The 26,737-nt window shown below is 40.6% G+C and overlaps 2 protein-coding genes across 2 annotated transcripts; one reads left to right on the top strand and one right to left on the bottom strand.

Annotated features, from left to right (window-relative positions):
* Positions 1-2,617: 2,617 nt before the first annotated feature.
* LOC140241903 (uncharacterized) lies at positions 2,618-12,186 on the bottom strand. Its single transcript, XM_072321651.1, has 8 exons — positions 12,182-12,186; positions 11,714-11,822; positions 10,121-10,207; positions 7,671-7,952; positions 5,606-5,680; positions 4,824-4,897; positions 4,344-4,409; positions 2,618-3,525 (listed from the first exon to the last, which is right to left on the bottom strand). The coding sequence occupies exons 1-8, from the start codon at positions 12,184-12,186 to the stop codon at positions 2,640-2,642; spliced, it is 1,584 nt and encodes a 527-aa protein (XP_072177752.1). The 3' UTR covers positions 2,618-2,639.
* Positions 12,187-23,996: 11,810 nt separating this feature from the next.
* Positions 23,997-26,692, top strand: LOC140241900 (uncharacterized). The gene is made up of 2 exons (XM_072321649.1): positions 23,997-24,614; positions 26,684-26,692. Exons 1-2 carry the CDS (start codon positions 23,997-23,999, stop codon positions 26,690-26,692), a joined length of 627 nt encoding a protein of 208 aa, XP_072177750.1.
* Positions 26,693-26,737: the final 45 nt, after the last annotated feature.

Genomic DNA, 26,737 nt, shown 5'->3' with positions numbered 1-26,737 from the left:
CTTTCGACCCCCATCTATGTATCTATGCATTTTATGGCACCTTTAAATTGTTGTTGGAAATCTGCTTTGTACTTATCAACCGTTCTCTGAAACAGTAAACTAGTGTATGAAGACGACGTTTAATATGAAGGACAAAAAAATCTTTAAGTTTTTTTTAAGGACCTACAATTTTTAAAAAACTTTTGAAGAAGGAAAAACTACCAATGTTTGAGTAAGATGTTCGTGAGTGTTGTTTTGTGAGAAAGAAGACAAACAACAAACAAACAAAACAAATATAAAAGTTCCATCTTATATATGCTATATCTCTTGCGTTATCCTGCTATAATAGGCGACCCGGCTGTCATTACTGTGACCAACTTGATTTCAGCTCACCTCTTTCGCTGTCTGAGCAGTGCCATGCTCTGATATCCAAATGAATAAAATGTTGGACACGTCACAAACCTATATGGAAGTTTGTTTTTGTTTTCTGACTCCTCGATGCATCTATCCAATGAACAACTCATGTACATGGAAGAAATTTAGGCCTTAAACTATAGTGCATATGGTGGTACATATCTGTACATATAAACACTTTGTTAATATTGCATATACATACAGTAACAAACCTAATGATTGAAATACCTACATTCATACACACACCCACCCACACACAAACAAATACACACACACATACACATACGCACATAAGGTAGTATACGGAGAATTGGTATAGATGACTGACATCGCGTCCCTTCAGCATGTAAAGCACTGAATCTTCTGGAAAGATATTCGTATCTAGAACAATTTGACATTTATCAAAATTAATGATTCTTGCCTCATGTTGTTTTTGCAACAAAGAATTCACAATTTGCCCTTCATTGATATTTGAGTATTTGAGTAGTAGCCATGACAACAATCATCGCATGGTCTACGTAATCGGGTGATGTTCATCCCACCCGAGTATGCTCTTTATCATGGCTAGTATATTCAAACACGAAATAATCGATGTTTGGTACGTCGATGAAGAGCGATTTGTCATTCACATTAATGACACTTACGTCAAGTTTGTTTTTATTGCTACTGAACGCTGGACATGCGTGATATCCACAAGACTTATCGAGCTTCCGCCAGATAACCATTGATCCCTTATAATAACAGTGGGTATGCTGCATATTATATTCAAATTAATGATTCGAATTGTTTTTAATGCAACTGATTGACAAATTGACTTTCAGCGACGTAATCAAACATCGATTGTTCAGAGTGAGTGTGCATGTTAAGCAATAGATAGCAATGATCAAAACGTAATGAGCATACGTACTCCTGGTGGGATTCGAACCCACTATCTACTGATTGCTAGACAGGCATCCATATCCGCCATACAATAGCAATCTTCCGCTGATGGTGGTGGTTCTGATCCCTTATATCAGTGGGTATTGCGAATTTATTCAAACTTTTTATTTTTGATTGCGCTGAGTTGTTTTGTTGCAATTGATATACACGTATATGTATATATATATATATATATATATATATATAGTATATATTAATTGTTTGTCGATCATTTGCAATTTATCAGCTAGATGAAATAAAATTCACCTGGAATGTATTAATGCCTAAGGCCTCCTACAAACACACTCAAAATTCTATGATGAATATAGTTCTTATAGTAGCCTTTCAAAGACATGCACACACAAGATCTTATGTTGAACACAGTTCTTTCCTCCCCCAAACATACAATACAATCATGAATATTATGGTGAACATCGATTATAATGTCTTTCACATCCACGCACAAGATCCCGATGAGGTCAAGCAATACATGTATTTAATATCGCATTGAAAGACCGTATGTATTTTACACTTCAATTCAGGTTTCATACACGAAAGTCTCCATGCTTTTTCTGCGTTGTGATTCTCTATGTGGCTTAAACAGTTTCAGTTCTTGTCTAAATTGATGAATTGTGATTATATCAGCTGAAGAACCTTATCATTCTACAGTTCAGATCGTAAACAGTTTTTTTTTATGTGTTAGACGCCTCGGCAAAAGTCGACTGATATACTCACTTTTCTGATATTTTATTCTTTTTTGACAGAGTTTATTTGGCTCAAATACGTGCATGATTGTTCAAAGCCACTTAAAATTTGCCTTTAGTAAAGAGATGTCCAAAGTTAATGTAAAGTTTTGCTATAATTTACATTGTCGAGTAGGCCTACATTAAATTTTTGTATAGTCACAAGCGATAATCATGATGCCCTAACCACAAGTCCTCTTACCGAGGTTTTCTGACAAACATCTTGTATCGCTTTCCTTGTTCTTAAGAAGTTAGTTTTCTTCCCGCAATGAATATTTGTTAAGCTATACCAAGGGCTCAAAATTTTAGCACGAAATCATTGATTACTCCAGTGAACATCAAAGATCACATACTCTGAAAGTTCTATAACTCATGAGCACATGGTTTAGCGCAAGCCATAATAACTGTCAATCTATCGTTGGAGGAAGTGATTACAAAACAGCAAAAATGAAGCTAGTTTAACACTGTTGACCTTTTGAAACACTGAACAGGATAAAGGTACATACTGAAAACATGAGATTCATACACGCAATAAACATATAACGAACATTCAGACCTACACTTCTTCCTCAAATCCATTTCATATCATAATTTTGACACCAGTTCGATGAGCTGGGAAAGCTTAACACGAGACAATGGTTCTCTGTATAGACATTCCTCTGCAATGTCCCTCAGGTGTGCATTACCTATGTCCTCCGCCAAGAAATAAATGAGCTGCCCAACTTGATAGATATCCGATGCTGTAGTGGTACAAGCACCGTCAAAGAGCAGTTCTGGTGCGTAGTGAACGGTGAGCGGATCTTGCTCGTAACACTCTCTCTCGAAGGCGCCGAAATCATAGGAAGCGGGTAGAAAAGTGGTTGATGCGTTCCCTAAATCGATGAGGTATGCACTGTACATGTCATAATCAGATTGTTTTATCACCACGTTATCATCCTTGATGTCGTTATGGAGGATGTCATTCGTGTGAAGGGCTTTAAGCGCTGAGAGTAGGTCAGAGAGAACTGTCTTTGCATGACTAACTCCCAGATTCGCTTTGCGGGTCCACGAGCCCAACGTCATCACGTCATGAGTAGTCTCGTCACCAAGGAATTCCATGGCGATTGCAGTGTCATTCTCCAGACTACCTACACCAAACATTAGTGGAAATACTCCAGAGTCCTCGACGAGCTTCAGAAGTCGAGCTTCGAGAAGAATTTCTTGTCGTTTGACGTTATAGTCGTCGTCAGTGGCGTGGAGAATTTTCATGGCCACCACCTTGCCATGACCATGACGGCTGCATCTTTGGCGATATGCGAACACCCGCCCGAATGCGCCATCTCCCAGCGTGATTACAGAACTGTTTGAATCAGTCAAAGGTTCGTACTTTTCGGCGATGTCAACCTGAGCACAAGGAGGTGCCTTGCGAAGCAGTGCAAAGTGGAGCTCGTTTAGGTCTTGAAAACTGCTGTCAGCTGTGTCCTTCAACAGACTAATAGGAGATAAGAGTAAGAAATGAGGGTTTGAGATTCACGGTACCCAGTCATTTTCAATCAAAGTAACGTTTCATGTGGATACCCAGTCCTATGATAATTGCACAGAGAAAAATTGTGGATTAACTTTATAGTTAGATTCATTCATTCACCTCAAGGATGGTCCTCCCAAGTATATACATTACAAAGGACCGCATGGAAGATCCTATCAGCTACTGTAGCTGAATATGAGCTATCCTGCCATCTTGTACAGATTGAAAAATGAAAACAAACACACAAGCAAACAGATCGAATGTTTTGTAGATCAAGCACTTAAAAGAATCACAGTTGGAGACGACTGTTTTTTCTTAGCTTCACTCGTATCAAATATTCTATCGCTTTGCTCAAGAGAATCTACTGACTATCTTTGTCGCATGTCGAGGGGATCAACACTATAAACTGCTCACTAAATTTCGTTTAAGTTCAGAACCTAGAGTGTAATCAATCGTCGAAAATCAAACAACTTTCAAGGATTGGAAATACATTAATGTTACCGTTACTACGTATGGTGTGATGCACATTCTGCATATTATTTTGATATGCTTTTTCAGGACCAGTTTTAAGATTACACAAAATAGTCGAACTCATGATCGAGACGTTGGCATCATCAGATGCAAGCATCTATAAAACAAGCAATGGATCATCAACGTAGTTTGAATGTTCATAACTATTTTGGTAATTGCTAAGTCATGAAGAAATGATGAAAATAAAGTGTAATCTGAACTCTTTCTAGTGTCTACATAAATGAATTCAAATATCATCTTCTGAGTTACAATACCTGCTGAATTCTTTTTCGAGTTTTCTTCTCATTTTCTGTTCTTGGTGCAACGAGACTTCCAAAAAACTGAAATTAAAGTAAATAGAGAGAGAGAGAAGGAAAAAAGCGATTGCCATAGGTCATCATACTTGTCTACTGAACCAGACTGAAAGAAAGATATACGTGGATAAAGGATTGATATATAGACCCAGATAGACAAAATAAGAGATATGCCCTTCACAGCAGACATACAGGCAGATTTTCAACATCATTAAGTAAACCTACAATATTGTGATGATACTATATTTTGACACATAGTGTATATAATGATGTGTATCAATCAGTATGATATCATTTGTACGTTTATATTTTGTTGTTGCTGAAAAAATGAATGAGTGAATAAACGAAATGAATAAAATATGCAAATATGACAATGTTATACGGGGCTGGAGGAATTACTGCATGCATGAAGCAACATGTTGGTGGATGCAGAGAACTCACTCAATGTCTTCTTTTCTCTCATCAATGCCTTCAAGAGCTAGGCCAAGATCTTGCTTTAGAGTTCTGTTCTCCTCCTGGGATTGAAAGAAGTAGATGGTAATTTATATGATTACAGCGAGCATAGCGGCGTACTTGTGCCACTGTTCATGGTATGGCGGCTGAGTGATATTTAACAAAAAACTGACAAAATTTAGCAACAATCTTGGTTGGGAAATAGTTTATATTTTCTCGAAAGTGTATATTAACCACTCTGAAGTTAATAACTCTAATTATCCTTCAAGTTCTAGGTTGATATATAGACCGAGATAGAAAAAAAAAAGAGATATGCCTTCAAGTTCTTAGTTGATGACCTTCTAAGTCTTATGTATTACAGAAAGGCTTATAGTACAAAAGTGATCGACACTACGGCCTTTATCGTGGCAGTATTCAAGGTCTCGAAATGGACGCTTGATCCCTGTAGAGAATTTACCCTCAATTCAATCTCTCATAACCTTTGATACGCACGTTGTACTATATTAACGCTTTCGCGAATCTCGTTTCAATTTTGAGCTACTCATGTGAAAGCAAATCACGTAAAGTTAAGAAGCACTTTCACATGTGGTACGCTTATGCTATAAAGGGTTGGCTGATCAAAGAGAGTATTCTTTCTGGTGAATGTTCGGTGAGTAGAAAGGTCACCAACAGTAGAATGTGCTCGTGGATATTATACCTATCTTACAGAGATAGTAATTCAAGCAATCACGATGTGACACTACGTTGACGTGCTGAAATCTGATTCTTACCTCCAGACTGATTAGCATCTGCCTCATTCTAACCACCATGTTGGACAGTCTACCGACTTTTCGTTCTTCTGCCCCCTAAGTCCATTTTACGCAAGAACAGAGTAAGAAAATAAATGATTTATGACCTGTTCATGCCTTGTGATGAATATGTAAGCCTTTAACCCATACCCTGCGCTAGTTACTTTCTCCCAATATAAGCAGACGTTAAACGGATGCAAACAGGCACTTATTGTAGATTCTAAAGAGAATAATGATGATGATGATGCTGATAATAATAATAATAATTAAAGGGAACCCAAACCCAAAGAGAAGTGTGAATTGAGTGAAAGCAACAACATAAGTAGAATACATCAGTGAAAGTTTGAGGAAAATCAGACAATCGATGCAAAAGTTATGAATTTTAAAAGTTTTGATGTTGGAACCGTTGGATGAGGAGACTACCAGAGGTTATGACGTATGTGTGGACAACAATATAAAGAAAATATAAAGGGAATTCCACAAAAATTAATTTTTAATGAAAATTGCACATTCCATCAACTTGATACTGACATATGTTAAGGGTAATGATTATTCCTCCTGCTTTCTGAAGGCGGTTAGTCAAGTGCTCTTTCATTATGCTAGAAAAGTGAATTTTTGTGGAATTTTCTTTATATTTTCTTTATATTATTGTCCTCACATACGTCATAACCTCTTGTAGTCTCCTCGTCTCCTCTTCCAACACCAAAAAATTCATAACTTTTGCATCGATTGTCCGGTTTTCTTCAAACTTTCCCTGATGTGTTCTACTAATGTTGCTACTTTCACTCAATCCACATTGCTCTTTTGGTTTGGGTTCCCTTTAATAACAATGATAAGAAGAAGCACGGATGGTTAAACGGCCATCGGTGCACTTGGGCATGTTCGAAGCATCAACTACCCCCCCCCCCCCCGGCAGTTCTAGATCACAGAATTACATCTGTAATCACACGGTTCAGAGGAATGTGTCAGAAATCCTTCTTACCCGTCGAGACTGGATTAATACTATCATGATCTTGATCTAGCCTCCCCCCAAAAAATCTCTTTTGACTTGCCAAGTGATAAGAGTTATGCAGGTCCATTTAGTTGAATACACAAGCAAATATTATAAGCATCATTGGATATTCCCCATGTCTGACATCCTTGCTTTTTTTAAAGTAATGCACTTTAAATATTACCTTTAGGAGATTTTCTTGGTGAGTAGTGTAGTATCATTGCCTTCATGTTGATCGAAAAATCACGTCTATACCAAGGGAGTCCCCATTTGTGTGATTACACCACATTTGCTGCACTTCTGATGGACTATACATCCTGTCCCGAGTTAAAGGTCTTTCTAAACTCCAAAAACATTTCCTAAGCTTATGCTCAATATTGCCAAACAAGAGTGTGATCGAGGTACAACACTTCTTTGACGTCGAGATGATGACAAAGATTAAAAAAAAAAATAGGAAAAAGGGACACTGCATAATCTTTCATATCTCCCTTTTAAATGACATAACTTAGTGGACAATCTTTTGAATAAGTCATTGTTCCTTGCAATGGACAAATGTATTTATCTTGCCTCAAGTCCTATTGAATATCAAGAAAATGGATATTGTGTTTGTATAAATCTAATCTAAGAAATGACTATACAATGTTAGAAAAAAACAACACACTCGCACACACTTACACATACACAATTATGGAACAAACGACCTAAATGACATACTATACCGATCCACTCAGTACCGGCAGTTATTGTCTTACTTAATTTCTTTCCAGACGATTCAGACAGATATAGGAAAAGAGAAACAGTGTTCCTTTCAATCTATGAAATAGGGATCAACTGCAGGTATTGCAATTTAAGGGTGGTTAGACCGAGTCGCCGATTACCAAGATTTAGATTGGAATAATAAAAAAAAGAAATGTTTAATTTGCATTTCTCCTGCATTCTGGCTTACATTCCTGTCTCTGGCAATCGTGTCAAAGATGTAATTTTAAGGGATCTATTCCTTTATCCCTAACAATCCAGGAAAGAACGCTAAAAGAATTAGATCAAGTGATATAATACCTTCTCGTTTGTTATCCGGTTTGCCCTGTGAAACTCCCTTTCCCATTTCCTTTTAACACTACCAGTCCTCTTCCTCTCCTCACGGAGCTGGTGCCTTAGTTTTGTTATCTGTCGTCTTACAGCGAAGAGTTCGCAATACTGTATGGCTCCTTCCGCATGGGACTCTTTCACTATGTTCCGCTCTCGTCTGCGTCCTCTGAGAAACTGCTTCGCCCTTTCCAACTCATCGATTTTACAAGACTTTTTCTTGCATGCTTTGTTTTTCCACACTTCCGCATGAACCTGTGGATCAAACACGAAATCTATCGTAAGACATAATGATCTGATATACCAGGCCTGGATATACACTTAATGGTACTTCTCCGAAACATCATAATCTAATGTCAAATTGCAGTGTTAAATTTCATATTGAGTCAGTTTTTGAGTCGGACGCAAGAAGGCTCATCAGGGACAGTACATCCATTGTCAGGTTAACTCACTCTGTCTCAACCAAACATCTATAGATTCTATATGCATTACCAGACCTATAGTATTTCAAGCAGAGAATGTAGAGAATGTGTTCTGGTGTGAGGTGGTTTACCATGCCAACAGTAAACGACAATATGAACTGATTTTCCATCTCTTTTTGTATTTCCTTGGTATATAGACTTGTTTATCCCTCTGATTTTTGTAAAGGCTCTGTCACACACTTCCGATTGTCGCTCACAAGTAGTATTCCGTACTAAACCAGAGAACAAAAAAAAAAAAAAAATAATATCAACAAAGACGGAAAATTGGCCGTAGCAACTAGTACCGGCTTTCCTATTGTGATACCGTTGTGCTACTGTTGTCCTGCTGATGTAATAGCTGATGTGCTGTACCATGCACTTTTTATCTTATTGTTACCGATTAGCCGTTGTTGTTCTACTGAGATGCAACCGTCGACCCAAATTTCAACAGAGTGACATCGTTGCGCTGCCGTTGTACTACCGATGCACTACCGATGTAATACCGATGTGATATCAACGTGTATAGCCGAAGGCACGACTCTTGACTATGGGACAATGTGTCGTCCCTCTATGGATAACCTCACCATTCCTGTCATAGACGCAGAGTTGACAACAGTGTATACACGGACATACCAACCATGCTACCCAAGCAGAAGGGACCCCCTGAGAAGGCAAACCCGAACCCTTCGGTATCCTAGCTGATGGACGAAGTCAGGACTCCGTTGTACTGTCGTTATAATAGTCATATTGCCGCGGCAGATTTTTTGTTTTTGTTTTTGTTTAAGTGCGCTCAAAATCTTCGCCTGCTGTTTGCTTAGTATCAAATTTTGTCGCCGATGTTCTGACGTTGAACTTAAGTTGCACCATCACCGTTTGTAGCGACATGCCTTGGCGGTGATTTGGCTAAGTCGGTATCGCGGCTGCCTCCCAGATCGAATGGACTCGGGTTCGATCCCGAGTTCGATCCCGAGTTCGATCCCGAGTCTAACCATGGAACTATGGTTCCTCCATGGTCTCACTGAGCAATGTTGTGCTGAATCAAGGAACTACTAGCAGCTCCATGGTTGAGTCATACCGTCCCCTCTATGCGGAGAGGCAAAACACTGTCCCTTTGATAGGACATAATAATTCCGAAGTTTGTGTCATTTTCCATCGTGGAAGAAGGCTGGCCGGCCATAGCCTATTCAGCTGCACTAGGACGATGTGATTACAGACAGAGATTGCTCAGTTAGACTCCGGAATCGAACCCGGGTCCTTTGGATCTGGGGGCAGACGCGCTACCGACTGGGTAAAATCACCGCCTTTGATTGCTGCGGATGCATGCCTTGTCAGATTTTTCAACTGTCAACAAATCTGCCAAGGCAATGCAAAAGAAAAAAAAAAGAAAAGAAAAGAAAAAAGAAAGAAAATGCAACAGCACGTAAATAGACAAAACTTGGAGGCACTTTGTGGGATACAAAGGGAAATGTGTGTAGTCTAGCCTGATCTGACGCCGTGATGAGAATGGCGTTTGCCGACTACGCGTTCACTGGAGCAAGACTGGAACGATCAAGACTAAAATATGCAGGGGAAAAAGCAGGAGAATATCCCTCCATCCCACTGCGCACTACATTGTATTACGTTTCAGGCAAACGGGGCTGCTGTGGGAGCCAGGAACATGTAAACGCACCATATAACAACGTATTTTATACATTATTGTAATCAAATCATCTCTCTCATGTATTAGAACCACAGGCAAAAAATCCTCAACCCCAACAACAACAACAACAACAACAACAACAACAGCGAAAACAAGGAAAAGGGAGCTAACATCTACAAGGCAATGACCGGAGATCTTTAAGCATTATTAACCTGTCAGGTTTATGTACGATAATGATAACATAACCCTTATATTTACTGGCGATTATCTGTGAAGATTGTGTAGTGCATGAACAATGCCCAAGGTTGTCCATGATGTCCTACCTTTGTGTATAAAAGATTACCGTCTGAGTCCGCTGTGGCCTCAGGCTTGCTGCTACCGCCAATCTCGACAAATTGCCGAAAATATTCCTAACAGACACAAGACATATAAAAACAAACAATACTTTTGACCTTGAGGACAACAAGGTATATAAAGATAATAACTTATCACGGCGCACTTTTGTATCAAAACGAGTTCTCACTCAAGTTTAAGATTGCACCTGTCGCTCGGTGATAATGGATGTTTAAAATCATACCAATAAGTGCTCAGGTGAAAAGCATTGATACGATCTTCTAGGCTGTCAGAAAGAACAACCCACAATGTCTTAATCCTCACCTCTTTACATAATACCATAAATTCCTATATACTATTAAGAGAGCGATTTCTTGGCACTTAACAATTTCTCTATCCAGGAAGCTGATGCACAATGCCAGTAATTTACTCGACAGAATACTCTTTGTAAACCTCATACAAGGTTATACAACTAACAAGTCATGACAAGTACTTCCCACAACACTGATTATATTTGTCAATGAATATGACGATTAATGTAGGCTCATATAAAAGGCGCCTTAAGGAACCCGAAAAAGCACAGCAGTGTAATAAATTTGAAAGTATATATTGTAATTTTCGCTAAGAAAAAACAGTCATGCTGAAATGTTTCTTGACGTTGGTCTGTTGTTTTTCGAACGGAAATATCCCATGGACTAATGGCAAAGACATAGACCACTATGTAAAGATCGTTTCACGAATGAATTTACCCAGTTGAGGAGATTTACAGAAAGATTGTAGGAATGAAAGTATGCAGTCTATCTATTATGCATTTTGCAGCCACATAAAATGCAGGGTTGCGATGTTTACTAGTCACTAAAAAAAACAAGCACAAAAGGTAATTGACTTCCGCCATTTCCTTCCTCATTGATCGGCTCAGCTGAATTTACAAATAGCATGCAGTGGTAGAAGAGAGTATAGTCACAAAGTTAACGAGAAGAGGCAAGGCATAATGCATGAATATAATTAGGCTCACCGACATCACTCATTGATTGCTTATACTCACATCATGATTGTAAGGGGATTTATTGATTGATTGACTTTAATTTATTTGCACTCTGTGTTCACAAAAGCAAAGAAACAAACACAAATTAATTACGATTATTACAGTACAACAGCTTGTTATCTTTTTATGACGTAAAAAGATTATCCCAAACGCATACTTTGAACAAGAAAAACTTTTGCCACAAATGACTATACGAAATAGGCATAACATTTCTCACGATCTGTTGCAGTCCCACAAGTATTTGAGTATTCGATCATCGGGAATCCACTGTCACTTGCAATAAAAGGGGTTTTGTCCTTGTTGAGATTTTTTTTTTTCTTTCTGCGCAATAGCCATTAATTGTAAAGAAGGCTTTCTTGCTATGGTTATTTCATCAGAAACGATAATGTGTAACAGTGCTTCTGTTGGCGATACTTTCGTTTCCATACATTACAATAAATAAGAAAGGAAAACAGTAAAAAAACCAAGCAAGGATTATGACTGATATCACTACTGAATGCTAGATTTGAAAGATTTCAAAACAGGAAGAGTGACTCACCTGCTTGCGAGTTTGGTAGCCACATGAACGAGTATTATCACTCAGATATCTCTTCCAGTCTGTGAATAGACATGGCTTGTCCTGGAACCTAGTAAGAGTCCTGAAGTCACTTGTAGGCAAGAGTATGTCCAAAAAGTCTTGAAACAAGCTAGAGAAAAATAGGGAAGGACTTGTGTGTGATATCCTGATAGCCAAACTATTGTTTTGAAGGGAATTTCAGTCTTTAAAGCGTGAACAGAGAAGCTTTAAAAGTTTTGGAAGTCTGGTTCGTTGTCTGTTTGAGTTCCGGGACCGCAGTCCTGTACTTACTGTGGAGGCTGCCACCCGTGTCAGCAGGTCAGTCTAACACCACCAGAATGCATAGGAAATATCCAGCACAGAAATTTACTATCTAGTTGATCTTTGAAAAAAAAAAAAACCTTTTCCCTCAATCGTTTTCAAATCAATAAGTAAGACGAACAATCTTACCTCATGACGAGAAGGCTTATTGTGCGTTTTAGATGGGGCGGTGATTTAACCAAACGCACGTATATAACGCCAATGTTTTCGAGTGGAATACATACAGTTTGATGCTTGTTCAGTGTATAGAAACAATCGCAAATAGTCCAGGAAACTGGTGCACACGATGCCCTTCTAATATGACGAAGATCTCAACCGGGCATGCGCACAGCGTCGTAGGGTGTCATAGCAAGAGATTAGCACCGCAAAATCCATTGGCTGTAACGTAGCCAGTGTTGCAGGAGTTATACTGAACCTTTCGTTTTACTTTTTTTTTCTTCAATGAAGTTATCTTTATTGTAAGTTACAGTGAATGTTCCCAAAAATGGTTACGTAAACCTGAAACGATACCATAAAATACCACTCTTAAAGTGCTCATTCTCCTAGCATTTCTTTAATTAGATCAAATCACATCAGACTGCAATGATTCATTTCATTTTATTTCTATTAGTTTCATGTCATTTATCAAGTTTTTCACACAAATTATACACTGTTGTATTTGTAACATACATTCAAAGACCAATGAAAAGTAACATGTATATTTTTGAATTCAGCACATCGAGACATTAAATATATCTCATGACACAAAGGAAATTTAGGATCCTAAATGAGTCTATATGAGAACGTGACATTGATATTGCATGCAAACCAATACTAATTATTTCAAATCATCTTTTGATTCATGCTGTCACCTGAGTATTACGAAAACATGAATGATATTTATTGTTATACAACTTGCTATAAATCCCCCCCCCAAAAAAAAAAATCCAGAATTTGCCCCCGTCCTCCGTGCACGCACTGATCTACACGTACACCCCTCCCCTCATTTCCGGAAAGATTCCGCAAACGATGATGACATAGTCAGGATACATCTAAATGTTGACGGGGCAGATTTAATCATTCCCCCAAAATACTCCCGAGATGAGAAAAAAATTTCCGACTTTTTTGATGGAAATTTGTCCAAATATTCAAACAAAAGTGTGCATCAGATTGTTGAATTGCACTGATAAAGATATCAAAGTTCCCTCCCGTTGGAAGGGATATCCCCTCCCACACCTTCCCCCACTCTGTCCCTTTCCATAGACTTAGCACAATATCTGACAAATAAATGCCAAATATTTCATCAAAAAGTGTGCACTAGATCTGTCACTCGCTAAATGCAAAAAAAAAAAAAAAAAAAAAAAAAAATCACTCTTGTGGGAGGGTGATATCCCCATGATTGATAATTTCCCAAATTTGCAACCAAAGACATGTTTTCATTTCAATTCTACAAAGTTAATGCAAAAGCTCCCTCGTGTTGGAAGGGTTTGGGTATACATATCAGATTATGAATGATTGTCTAACTTTTGTGGATTGACATTTTTCCTAAATATTCCGTCAAAAAGATGCGCCAGGTTGCTGAATTTCAATTCTAAATATGCAAAAGTTCCCTCGAATGGGAGGGGGATACCCGCCCCCACCATCCCCTTCCTCGGCTCCCTCTATAGACTTAATACATTTGAAATTGACAAATTTCCGAATATTTTTAACAAAAAGTGTGCATCAGACCGTTTTATTTCAATTCTAAAAATGCCAAATCTCTGTCTTGTGGGAGGAAGTTGTCCCCGGCGTAGCCAAGGGGGAGGGAGGGGGAGGGAGCGATCGCCTCCCTAGATTTGGACCTGGGATTTGGAAGGCGAAAAAAAAAAAGATGGAAAATTGCATGTATATTTATGCATGTGAAGCCTCTCCCTTTCAACTTTTTTTTTTTTTTTTTAAGTAAGATTATATTGTTCCAATAGTTCACTCAACACTGCTCAAAGTGTGCACCAGACCGTTGAATTTCAATTCTGAAATGGAAAAATATCTCTTGCTTTGGGAGGGGGAATAACCCCTCCCACACCTCCCCCTCTGTGCCCCTTTCCCTATAGCCTCAGTACAGAAAAAAATTCTTAATAATTCTGAATGCACACGACTTATCATTTTACTTGCAAAAAAAAACAACAACAAACAAACTCAAAAGTTCTCTCGTGTAGGCCTACAATGGGAATGTGACCTTTTGAGAAACCCTTTCCTCGCTCAGTTCCTACAGGTCAGATTTAGTACAATTTTTGACAATTTCCAAGTTATTCCATTATGCATATACGAGATGTCTCAATTTCAACTTTAAAAAGGCAAAAACTTCCTCTTTTGGAAAGGGCGGGGAAAGCACTCTCCCACGACTTCTCCCTGCAATCCCGCCCCCATGCATCTGTAGGCTATGGCTACACTTTGAACATCGACATTTTTCTAAATATGCCAGAAAATGTGTGCACCAGATCGCTTAACTGCAATCATAAGATTACCAAATCTCCCTCTTGTAGGGAAGGGGGGGGGGGGGGACAGGACTTATCCCCTCCCACATCCTCCTGCTTTGTTTCCTCCCACAGACTTCTACACTTCTCTGATTGACAAATTCCCATTTATTCCAACAAAGATGTGAGCCAGACCGTCGAATTTCAGCTCTAAAAAATAAAAAAAGCTCCCTGGAATATGGGAGAGGTGTCTTGCCATCTCCCATTGCTTGGTCTCCTCTATAGACCTACTGCACTTTGAGGAATGACAGTTTCCGAATTTTCGACAAAAGGTGTGCTTCAGATCGCTTTACTTTAATTTTAAAAACACAAAAGCTGTGTTGAGCGGGAGGGGGTATCCCCTTCCCACACCTTCTCATTAGACCTTGTACCAACGGCGTAAATCCATACTGAGGAGTGGGGGGGGGGGGGGGATGGTCACCATCACCACGATTACAAGCCCATAACCGGACCGGCGCAGCCTTTTTTTTTTTTTTGGGGGGGGGGGGGGTGGGGGGGGGGGAGAAGCTTTGTGCCCCCCTCCCCCCCCCCACACACACACTTTACAGGGATCGGATGCCCCACTCTTTTGCATGAAATATAAAGTGGGAGAAAAGTGGCAGCAACAACATAAAGACTTTTTGTTCTTGTTGCTTTTTTTTTTTTTTTTTTTTTTGCTTGTCAGACGACTTTCGGCGGAAAATCAGACCTTAAAAGTATGAAAACACTTTTTTTTTTTTGAAATATCTGTGAGAGGGAGCGGAACGACCGAACGGGGGAAGGGTGTGTATGGGGGGGGGGGGGTATCCCTGTCCCACACGAGGAAGATTTTGCATTTTCAGACCTGAAATTCAGCGATCTAGTGCTCACTTGTGGTGAAAATTTTCTTTTCTTTTCTTTAAAAAAACAATAAGAAAATGAAATATTCACAATATATTATTGAATGACAAAATCGTGGTATTTCAGCTCTTGCTGTGCGACATCACTGTGAAGGCCTACTAAATAATGGGGCCTATCATCGGCGTAGACAGGATTTGATCTTAGGAGGAGCGGTTATGTGAGGGAACGAATCAAGCGAGGGGGGAGGGTATGGTAGGGGGGTTTCCCCCTCCTAGGGTGAAATCTCTTTGCGTTGAAAATTTTGTTTTCTCAGTCCAAAAACTGCCGTTTGTAGCTATATTCTTCGCTTTGGAAATTAAGGGGGGCACACCAGGCGCAACTGCTGTCAATCACTGGCAGCAACATCAGGAGAATGGCATAGCGATTAAATGCGAGCGAGCGGAGAGAGCGAGCATGAAAATTTTAACATTTTACAGTCTAAAAACTGCCGTTTGTAGCTATACTTTTTCGCTTTGGAAATTAAGGGGTGCCGCATCAGGCGCAACTGCTGGCAATTACTGGCAGCAACATCAGGAGAATGGCATAGCAGTTAAATGCGAGCGAGCGGGGCGAGCGAGCTTGAAAATTTTGACACTTTACAGTCCAAAGACTGCCGTTTGTGGCTGTATTTTTTCGCTTTGGAAATTATGGGAGCACACCGGGCGCAACTGCCGGCAATCGGGCAGCAACATCAGAATGGCATAACGATTAAATGCGAGCGAGCGAAGCAAGTGAGCTTGAGAATTTTGATATTTTACTGTCCCACATGTCCTTTGTGGCTGTACTAGTATTTTTTCCCTTTGGAAATTAAGGGGGGCGCACCGGGCGAAAACTGCTGGCAATTACTGGCAGCAACATCAGGAGAATGGCATAATGATTAAATGCGAGCGAGCGAAGCGAATGAGCTTGAAAATTTTGACATTTTCCAGTCCCAAAAACTGTCGTTTGTGGCTGTATTTTTTCGCTTTGGAAATTAAGGGGGCGCACCTGCTCACAAAAACTGTTGGCAAGTACTGGCAGCAACATCAGGAGAATGGCATAATGATTAAATGCGAGCGAGCGAAGCGAGTGAGCTTCAAAATTTTGACATTTGACAGTCCAAAAACTGCCGTTTGTAGCTATATTTTTCGCTTTGGAAATGAAGGGGGCGCACCGGGCGAAAACTGCTGGCAATTACTGGCAGCAACATCAGGAGAATGGAATAATAATTAAATGCGAGCGAGCGAAGCGAGCGAGCTTCAAAAGTTTGACATTTTACAGTCCCCAAACTGCCGTTTGTAGCTATATTTTTCGCTTTGGAAATTAAGGGGGGCGCACCAAACTCCTGCTCACAATCACTGGCAGCAACATCAGGAGAATGGCATAGCGATTAAATGCGAGCTAGCGGAGCGAGCGAGCTTGAAAATTTTGACATTTTACAGTCTAAACACTGCCGTTTGTAGCTATACTTTTTCGCTTTGGAAATTTAGGGGGCACACCGAGTGCAACTGCCGGCAATTACTGGCAGCAACATCAGGAGAATGGCATAGCGGTTAAATGCGAGCGAGCGGAGCGAGCGAGCTTGAAAATTTTGACATTTTACAGTCCAAAGACTGCCGTTTGTGGCTGTATTTTTTCGCTTTGGAAATTAAGGGGGCACACCGGGCGCAACTGCCGGCAATTACTGGCAGCAACATCAGGAGAATGGCATAATGATTAAATGCTAGCGAGCGAAGCGAGTGAGCTTGAAAATTTTGACATTTTCCAGTCCCAAAAACTGTCGTTTGTGGCTGTATTTTTTCGCTTTGGAAATTAAGGGGGCGCACCGGGCAAAAACTGTTGGCAAGTACTGGCAGCAACATCAGGAGAATGGCATAATTATTAAATGCGAGCGAGCGAAGCGAGCGAGCTTCAAAATTTTGACATTTGACAGTCCAAAAACTGCCGTTTGTAGCTATATTTTTCGCTTTGGAAATGAAGGGGGCGCACCGGGCGAAAACTGCTGGCAGTTACTGGCAGCAACATCAGGAGAATGGAATAATAATTAAATGCGAGCGAGCAAAGCGAGCGAGCTTCAAAAATTTGACATTTTTATTTTTACAGTCCCCAAACTGCCGTTTGTAGCTATATTTTTCGCTTTGGAAATTAAGGGGGCGCACCTGCTCACAATCACTGGCAGCAACATCAGGAGAATGGCATAGCGATTAAATGCGAGCGAGCTTGAAAATTTTGACATTTTACAGTCCAAAAACTGCCGTTTGTAGCTATACTTTTTCGCTTTGGAAATTTAGGGGGCACACCGAGTGCAACTGCCGGCAATTACTGGCAGCAACATCAGGAGAATGGCGTAGCGGTTAAATGCGAGCGAGCGGAGCGAGCGAGCTTGAAAATTTTGACATTTGACAGTCCAAAGACTGCCGTTTGTGGATGTATTTTTTCGCTTTGGATATTAAGGGGGCACACCGGGCGCAACTGCCGGCAATTACTGGCAGCAACATCAGAAGAATGGCATACTGATTAAATGCTAGCGAGCGAAGCGAGTGAGCTTGAAAATTTTGACATTTTCCAGTCCTAAAGACTGTCGTTTGTAGCTATATTTCCCTTTGGAAATTAATGGGGGCGCACCGGGTGTACCTGCTGTCAATCACTGGCAGCAACATCAGGAGAAAAATGCATAGCGGTTGAATGCGAGCGAGCGGAGCGAGCGAGCTTTAAAATTTTAAAATTTTACACTCCAAAAACTGCCGTTTGTAGCTATATTTTTCGCTTTTGTTGTCCCTCTTTTATTTGAGAACCACCCCCCCCCCATCGACGCCTCTATACATATTAGGTTGCTTTTGTTAAGTGAAAGATCTGCTGCACACTCTTTGATAAATTAGGGAATATACGTCTATGTCAAAAGTGTACAAAGTTTATCCCTTATCCTGTATAGCGGACCTTTTGCATGTTCATGATTGCAATACAACTATCTGGTGCATAGTTCTGGCGATATTTGGACAATTTTCCATTAAGAAAGTTCGAGATTTGTCCTCATCTCGGGAATTGCTTTGGGGATAAATGATTTGTCTGTCTAAACACTTCCTTTGGGGCGGGGCAAATGCCCCTTTGCCCCCCATAGATTCGACGTCCCTGATCTTCCCTTGGTATGACCACAGATGTATCCTGACTGAGTCATCAGTCACTGTCGTTTCTCAGGAATGATTCAGGAAATGGAGGGGATTCAATAATTATGGCGATAAAGTTGTTGTTATTGTTTGTTTGTATGTTTTCGTACATATTTTGCAGATGGTCCCCAGTTACTCGCGTCATAGCATGTTTACATGTAGACCTATACTATTTGACGTTGTCAACGCCTGAGCCATACCTTACAGTGTATGTCGATGTTACTTTCTTCGCGAGCGAGCGAAGCGAGCGAGCGCTTGAGAAAATTATACATTTTCCTACAAGATAGAATACTGTTCAGCTCTGTTACCTGTCTGAAGGCCGGCGTACAAACGTCATGCAATATGCCAAAATTGATACAATCACATTTCTGCTTCCTCCATTTTTTCCCCTCAAAATTCGGGGGGGGGGGGGGGGGAGGATGATTGCACAGGCCATCCCCCCCTCCATTTCAGGGGGGATATATCCCCCATCCCCCCCGGGATTTACGCCCATGCCTTGTACACAGTAATGATGCACACGCGGAATAAGAGCTGAGATTCCGTGATTTTGTTATTAACGCCGGGTTCTCTGAAAAAGTTCTATTTCCCTCAGGCTTATACAGTGTGTTCCTAAAAAAGTAACCGAAATTCAAAAGTCAGCTCTTTCAATAATACATGAATTACTCTTGTGAAATGCTTACCACAATACGAAGTAACTCATCATCTTTAATTTGACACCTTGCTTGCGTCAACATTATCACGGATCACAGAGTTAGGGTTCTCCGAAGGTGAGGGGCACAAAAAGTACCCTCTTCCAAGTTTGGTTTGTAAAGTACGAAACTAACATTAGTATTTTCTGAAAGCTTCTTTGTTTTGTTTTATCGTTTATTTGTTGTTTTCTTACACGCCAGAAATGATATCCCCTCGTTCATTTTTTTTGCAAGTGAATGTATTGTTACATAAGCAGTGTCTACTGCTCTTTCTAGCTGTGTTCAGACGAGGGCAGTTTTGGTCGGAGTAACTTCGGAGGAAGGGTCGGAGGAAGCTTGGTCGGAGTAACTTCGGAGGAAAAGTCGGAGTAGTGCCCGTCTGAACAAGGTCGTGGTGACTTCCTCCGGTCGGAGGAACTTACCACGACCTCTTCCTCCGACCAAGATACTCCTGAGTTTTCTCAGGAGTATCTCGCTACCTCGACTAGCCGGTCGCATATTGCCCGTGCGGACAAGCCCTCGGAGTATCTATGACCTTACCGATTATACGACCTAGGTAAAACTTCCGGATTCAAATGCGAGTACACGTGCGCGTGCAGCACAATTCTAACCTATAGTCGATCGCGACGTAGAAGCTCATAGCGCTCATAAATTCTCATCAACAAGAATGGAAAAGGTAAATGCCGCTATTTAAAAAAAACAAAAAAAAACAAAAAAAAAAAAACAAAACAAACAAACAAACAAACAAACCCCACAAAACCCAAAACAAAACAAAACAATGGTATGGTCAACTTGCGCGGTGCTACCATTTTCGGAAGTTACACCGACCCTCCACGGTGATCCCCACGAAGGCCGTGGTAAATTGGTCGGAGTTTCTTCCCACGACCGTCGTGTGGACACAGGGTCGTGGTAAGATAAGCATAAATTTGAATTCTAATTGCTGCGCCATAAGATTTTACTCCGACTAGAAAATACGTCTGAACATGGCTATAATTTAGCACACCCTTTCCTACATTCATTTCATTGAGTGGCATTGATTGCTATATATTCATCCAGCTGATGGGTAATTACCCTGCTGCAATGTCAGGTAGGCCTATGCATAATTCTTGCAATGTCAGGTAATAATAACCCTACATTCTTCTTATTGTTTGAAATTGTTTCATTGTCATGTAATGGGAAAATTTCCAGCCGCAATGTCAGGAGAGCACAGGCCCACATTCTTCTTAAAGAATGGTATTGATTTGCTACATTGTCATGTAACAACCCATTGCTCTTGCATCAAGGTCAGGTAAGTATACACATCACTTAGTTGTGAGTATTCTACTGGGACAAGCGCAATCTAAAATGAAACAGGAGATAGCAAATGATATCTGATCATGGTGCAGCTCAAAGTTGAGCAAAGGGTATTATTTTGTGGTGACAATGTTTCACCGTACCGGTAGCTTAATACTATGATACAAGGGAAGCATTCTGTTAGCGCCTCCCAGACAGAGATCCTCCATCCAGAAAGACTATCTGGGCGAATGTGCGCAAATACCAAGCCTTAACAGAAACAAGGGTAATTCTTGCAGACGAAACTGAGTGGGAGATGCCCATGCAGAAAACATTGAGGATGTCAGGAGACAACTGGAGGCCCATACAAGGATACAATGACCACACTGTACGCCGTAATGGTTTAGGGGTAAGGCCAACTTTCCATCGTATTGCACGATTAGATCTTATTATGTATCCTTACAAAGTGCATGAGGGTCATCAACTGCTAGAGAGTTCAGGGCTTCCCAGAGGTAGCTCAACTTTTCGAGGTGGCTCCTGGGCAAGACTGAGGGCGATGCCAATTTCCTGTGAATCCTTGTTGGCGACGAAACAGCATTTAGCATGGACGGGAAAGTGAACACCCACAATGCCATAGAGCACGCGGCTGCAAGACATCCACCTGAGTTCAAGGGTCGAGGACAATTACCCCCGGACTCTTCCCCTGATCCTAACCCTAGTCTAAATCCTAACCCTAACTCAAACTTTGACCCTAAAACCCAACCCTAACCATAATCTTTACTCTAACCTTTTCACTAACTAGTGTTTAGAAGGGGTAAGTGCCCTGATACGGAGTTCAATTACGACGTAAACATGAGCAGACAAAAATGGAGTGTGCGGGCTGGTCTGTGTGGCAGTGGCCAAATAATTGGGCCATTTTTCTTCAACAGAAACATGAATGGTGACACTTACTTACACATTATCAATAACGACATTATGCCCCAGCTGGAAAAACAAACAAACAAACAAACATAAACACTTTGACAGACAGGATCGATGAGTGTTCCGGCACCTTTGGTGGCTACACGACTGTGCCCCAGCTCACTGTCTTCGAGCTGTCCGTGAGAGGCTGGTAGAACTATTTGACCAACGCATAATAGCCCTCAATCATGAGGTGGAATGGCATCCACGATCTCCTGACTTGACACCCTTTGACTTTTTCCTCTGGGGATACTTCATCATATACCCCCACCACGTGACCTGGATGATTTGCAGTAGCATATTCGGCATGAGATCGATGTTTTTCGTCATGATCCCGCAACGGTCATGATCATGGTTAAAAGAGCATTGCGAAACATGCAGCGTCGTTCACAGCTTTGTGTCGGCAGGGGAGGTGGACACGTCGAAGGTGTTGGTGCATAAAAGGTAAGGGCTGAATATTGTGCTCACCGGAGATTGCAAATTTTGTTTAATTTGTAAAATTTTGTCTGATGTCTTCTACTATCAATTTTGTCTATAATGTCCGTTTGGTCCTAAATATATATGGTCCGATGCCCAGTTTGGCTAATCATCTTTTCGTCTAGTGAGCAGATGGTCTGATTGCCATCTCGTCTACTTTTTTTTTTTTTCCATTTTCGTTTAATACCACTTGGCATATCATAAAATTAGCTCGTCAAAAGTGGTTGGTCTATACTACCCATTTGGTTTATTATTTCACTACGTCCAACATTCAATTGGTCTATTTCCATCTCTTCTAATTGCAATAGGTCTAATTTCCATCTGTTTTACAAGCCAACTCGTGAAATTGTCATTTCGTCTAAATATGATAATAATAATGACAATAATAATAATAATAATAGTTGTTAGAACGCATAATACCATGAGATAGTCTCTATGCGTGTACAAAATTAATGAAAACAAAATCTATCACATATTTCTCTATTCAAACCTATAATCAACAATTATCAAAAAGGTGAGTTTTTAACACAGATTTGAATTTATCAAAATCTGTAATGCATCTAACACTGAGAGGGAGATTATTCCATAATGAGGTTGTTGTTGTTATTTTAAAGATCGAAAGAAGAGAGAGAGAGAGAAATGGGGCCCTATACAAATAATTTGCCCCAGACAGCACTTATAACATAAAACAAACATTATAGACCATAATGAGGGTGCCATTTTTCCAAAAGCCCTATCACCAAATGTCTTAGATTTGACACTTATTTCAGAGAGGAGATTTTTTGATTTTGAGCGCAGATTACGACCAGGATGATATGGCTTGATGAGTTCACCGAGATATGCAGGGGCATTTCCATGAAAACATTTGAATACAAGGGTCAAAACCGTAAACCTGATACGAGCCGAGCTCTTATGGGCAACCAATGAAGACTACGAAGAATGGGAGTTATATGATCAAATTTCCTTTTTGCGTGTTACAAGCCTTGCGGCTGAATTTTGTATCCGTTGGAGTCCTTTCAGCTGAGAGTCTGGAACTCCAATGAGCAAACCATTATTATTATCCATACGACTAAAAATAAACGCATGAACCAGTTTTTCTGTCGTTGCTTTATCGAGAACGTGTCTCAATTTTCCAATCCTGTGTATACCTATGGCTGCAGATTTGCATATGTTATTGATGTGAGTTTTCATACTAAGATCATCTTGGATAATGACACCAAAGTCACGTGCCTTAGAAGTTGGCAGCACAGGAATATCGCAAACATTGACGGACAAAGTTGTTGATGACTTGTTACGAGATCTTACATGCACAGCTTCAGTTTTCTCAAGATTCAATTTCAAACCATTTTGCAGAGACCAGTCTTGAATTTTGATCAATCTGACCAACTGCTACATCAGAATTGGTGCTTTTTGACAATGAAAGATAATCTGAGTATCATCAACATAATTATGTAATTTTACTTATGCCACACTTGTCAATTACATCCTTTAAGGGAGCTGTGTACATTATTTATATATATTTCAACTAATTACCATTTAGTCTAAGTCTCAATTTTGTGGAATATCAGCATGGAAATAGCCTTCTTGGTAAGGGAACTCCACTCAACACTCCCAGACTCCCAGTGTCAATTTTCAAAAGAATCTATAAAAGTTCATATGTATTCTTGTTGACCTCATAACCATGATCACTGAGACGATTTTGCCATCACTGTATACAGCGCGTTTATCAATCCGATTGGAAATGCGCAATTTGCAAAACACTGTTGGTTATCATTGTTTTTATCAGTATAAAATACGTGCAAAGTCTACGCTAAACCTAAGTCCTGTTGTCGCCCGCGAAACGCACACGAACACGAGATAAGGCGACATATATGTCTTAACCTGGAACAAAACTCGGATGTAGATGTAGTTTTTGTATATTGTAGAAGGGGCGAACTTTGTGGAATTTTTATCTAAATTTATTTCCCCTACGCGGTCATGCGCACTCCAAGCGCTTCTATACTCTTTCGTCAAGACTATTTCATACATATTTGACTCGAATCAATCTACGAGGATGACCGAATGCCTGTCAGATATCCGACAATGGATGGTGAAGAACTTCATGAAGCTCAGTGACGACAAGACTGAATACCTCATCATTTATTCTCCACAAATGAGAAACAAGATTGTCTCCATGGATTTTCAGGTCGGCGATGTGTCCGTCTCTCCTGCAGATAGCGTCCGTAACCTTGGGGTCTACTTTGACCAGTCTATGAGGATGGATAGGCATGTTTCGCAGGTATGCCAGACTGCTTACTTCCAGCTTCGTAGCATCGCAGCTATTAGACCTCTGCTTACAAGGACGGCAGCAGAAAGCATCATCCATTCACTCATAACATCAAGACTGGATTTTTGTAACAGTATTCTAGCTGGCCTTCCATCTGCAACCTTGAACAGACTTGAAGCAGTACAGAATGCAGCAGCACGCTTGCTCACCGGGCTGAGGAAGTATGATCACATCACCACTGTCGTGGCTGAGCTGCATTGGCTTCCCATCAAGAACAGAATTGATTTCAAGATCTTACTGCTCACTTTTAAGGCCATTCATGGTCTGGCCCCAGGATGCCTGTCTTCTCTAATCGAACGATGGCAGCCTCGCCCTTGCCGTCGTTCATCTGGCCTTACTCTCCAGGTGCCCATCACACATCTCAAGGGATACGGAGACCGGGCGTTTTCCTCTATCTCTCCTCGCCTATGGAACTCCCTCTCATCATTTCTCCGTGAAATTGACAAACTGGATCACTTCAAAACCTCACTCAAAACTCACATTTTCACTGGGCATTCAATTGCTAACTGTCTTGGAGGAGTCTGCGCCTTTGAATGTTTCTATAACAGATATATGGCGCCATACAAATGCTGTGGATCATCATCATCATAATCACTTTATTCGTCGTGCAATGCCGGCGCGATCTCCCATACTTTAGCAGTGAGTTAGCTTAGTCGGTAGCGCGTCTGCCTCACGATCCAAAGGGCCTCGGTTCTCGGTAGTAAGAGGCAAAACACTCTAGCTGTCCCTCGGATAGGACATAAAATAGAGGTCCCGTGTGTGAGAGAGTCACAACTCATGCACGTAAATGATTCCACTTCATTCATTCATCGCAAAGAGCAGGATGTTTAACACAGTGAAGTGGACCCCAAGCATCAAGTGGACCCCATGGATGACCAGCTATTGCAGCTGAATATGGGCTATCCATCCATCTTCTAAGATGGAAACTAAACTAAACTAAACTAAACTAAACTAAACTAAACTCAACTAAACTAAAACTTAACTTTTCGGACTAAGAAAGATGACACCCTGCCCCTCACTCATTAATTGGTCATTTTTATTTCAATTTATTTCATACTTTCACTTTCTAAATGAAATTATAAAATAATTGACGGTAATACGAAGTAAGAATACAAAATTAATACAACTATGTCTCTTTATTGAACCCCCCCCCCCAACGAAACATACTTTCATACTTAACACAAATGTTAATGGTCATCGCCAACGGCGTAAATCCGTACTGAGGAGTGGGGGGATGATTGGCGATAGTCACCATCACCACGATTACAAGCCCATAACCAGACCGGTGCAGCCCGGGGGGGGGGGGGGGGGGAAGCTTGCCCCCCCCCCCACACACACCCCCCCCCCCCGACAGGGATCATAAATGTCCCCACTCTTTTCCATGCAAAGTGGGAGGGAAGTGGCAGCAAAAATATGAAGACTTTTTGTTCTTGTTTTTGTTTCTTTGTTTGTTTTTTTTTTCTTGTCAGCCGACTTTCGGCGGAAAATCAGACCTTAAAAGTATGAAGACTTTTTTGTTGCTGTTTCTCTTGTCTTTTGATGTTCTTTCTTCTTGACTGACAGGCGATTTTGTCACCCCCCTTTCAAAAACGTAGCGCAGCCCTGAATAATGCCCAAACAAATTCAATGAAATGCTAATAAGGATATCCATTTCTTGAATAACGTAGTAGATATTTTCATGTAGCTATTAATTGTATTCTTCAATTTTCTTGATTTAAGTCAGTAAAGCAATCATCCCAGGGGCATCGTTCCGTTTTAATGATGGGGGGGGGGGTAGGGGAGGAACTTGGAGTTTGAATATCTGTGCGAGGGAGCGGAGCGGCCTAGCGGGGTGAGGGTGTGGGAGGGGGACCCCCCTCCCAAACGAGGAAAATTTGGCATTTTCAGACCTGAAATTCAGCGATCTGGCGCACACTTTTGGTGAAATTTGGGATTTTTTTAGAAATCACACATGTCACACCTGGCTGGTATTTTTTTTTCAGAGAAGTACATCTTCTATGGTATATTCAGCATCGAAGACGACATTGCTAATCAAATCAGTGGCTATGAAACAGAAAATAACAATCCTAACTAAATTTGCATGAGGACATAGATGCTCTGTGTAATAAGATTGACACATTTCACCCTGAAATATATATAAAAAAAAGATTGAGTCCTTGCACGTCAAAAGCGCTGCTTCCATATGGGGCAAAAGTCAATCTTACACTCCACCTGCAAGGAATACCGGGCGCCCAGTGACCTGTACTGACGCAAATGCAAATTCAACGCATGCTTGATAACAAAATCACTAAATTTTTCGACAAATCAGAAAGTTATAGCTTTCACACAGTTAACCTTTCGTCGTGTAATGAAATCAGTATCTAGTTGATTCTTCTTAATCCGTTCTATTGCAATGTCTCCCGAACAATTTGCAGCTGCCCTGACCGTCATGAAACTACCACCAATAAACGGCAGTGATTTTATAAAGT

This window comes from Diadema setosum, chromosome 18, assembly GCF_964275005.1.
Source record: "Diadema setosum chromosome 18, eeDiaSeto1, whole genome shotgun sequence".
In the NCBI taxonomy this organism is placed as follows: domain Eukaryota; kingdom Metazoa; phylum Echinodermata; class Echinoidea; order Diadematoida; family Diadematidae; genus Diadema; species Diadema setosum.
This window is presented reverse-complemented; position numbering and strand designations above follow the sequence as displayed.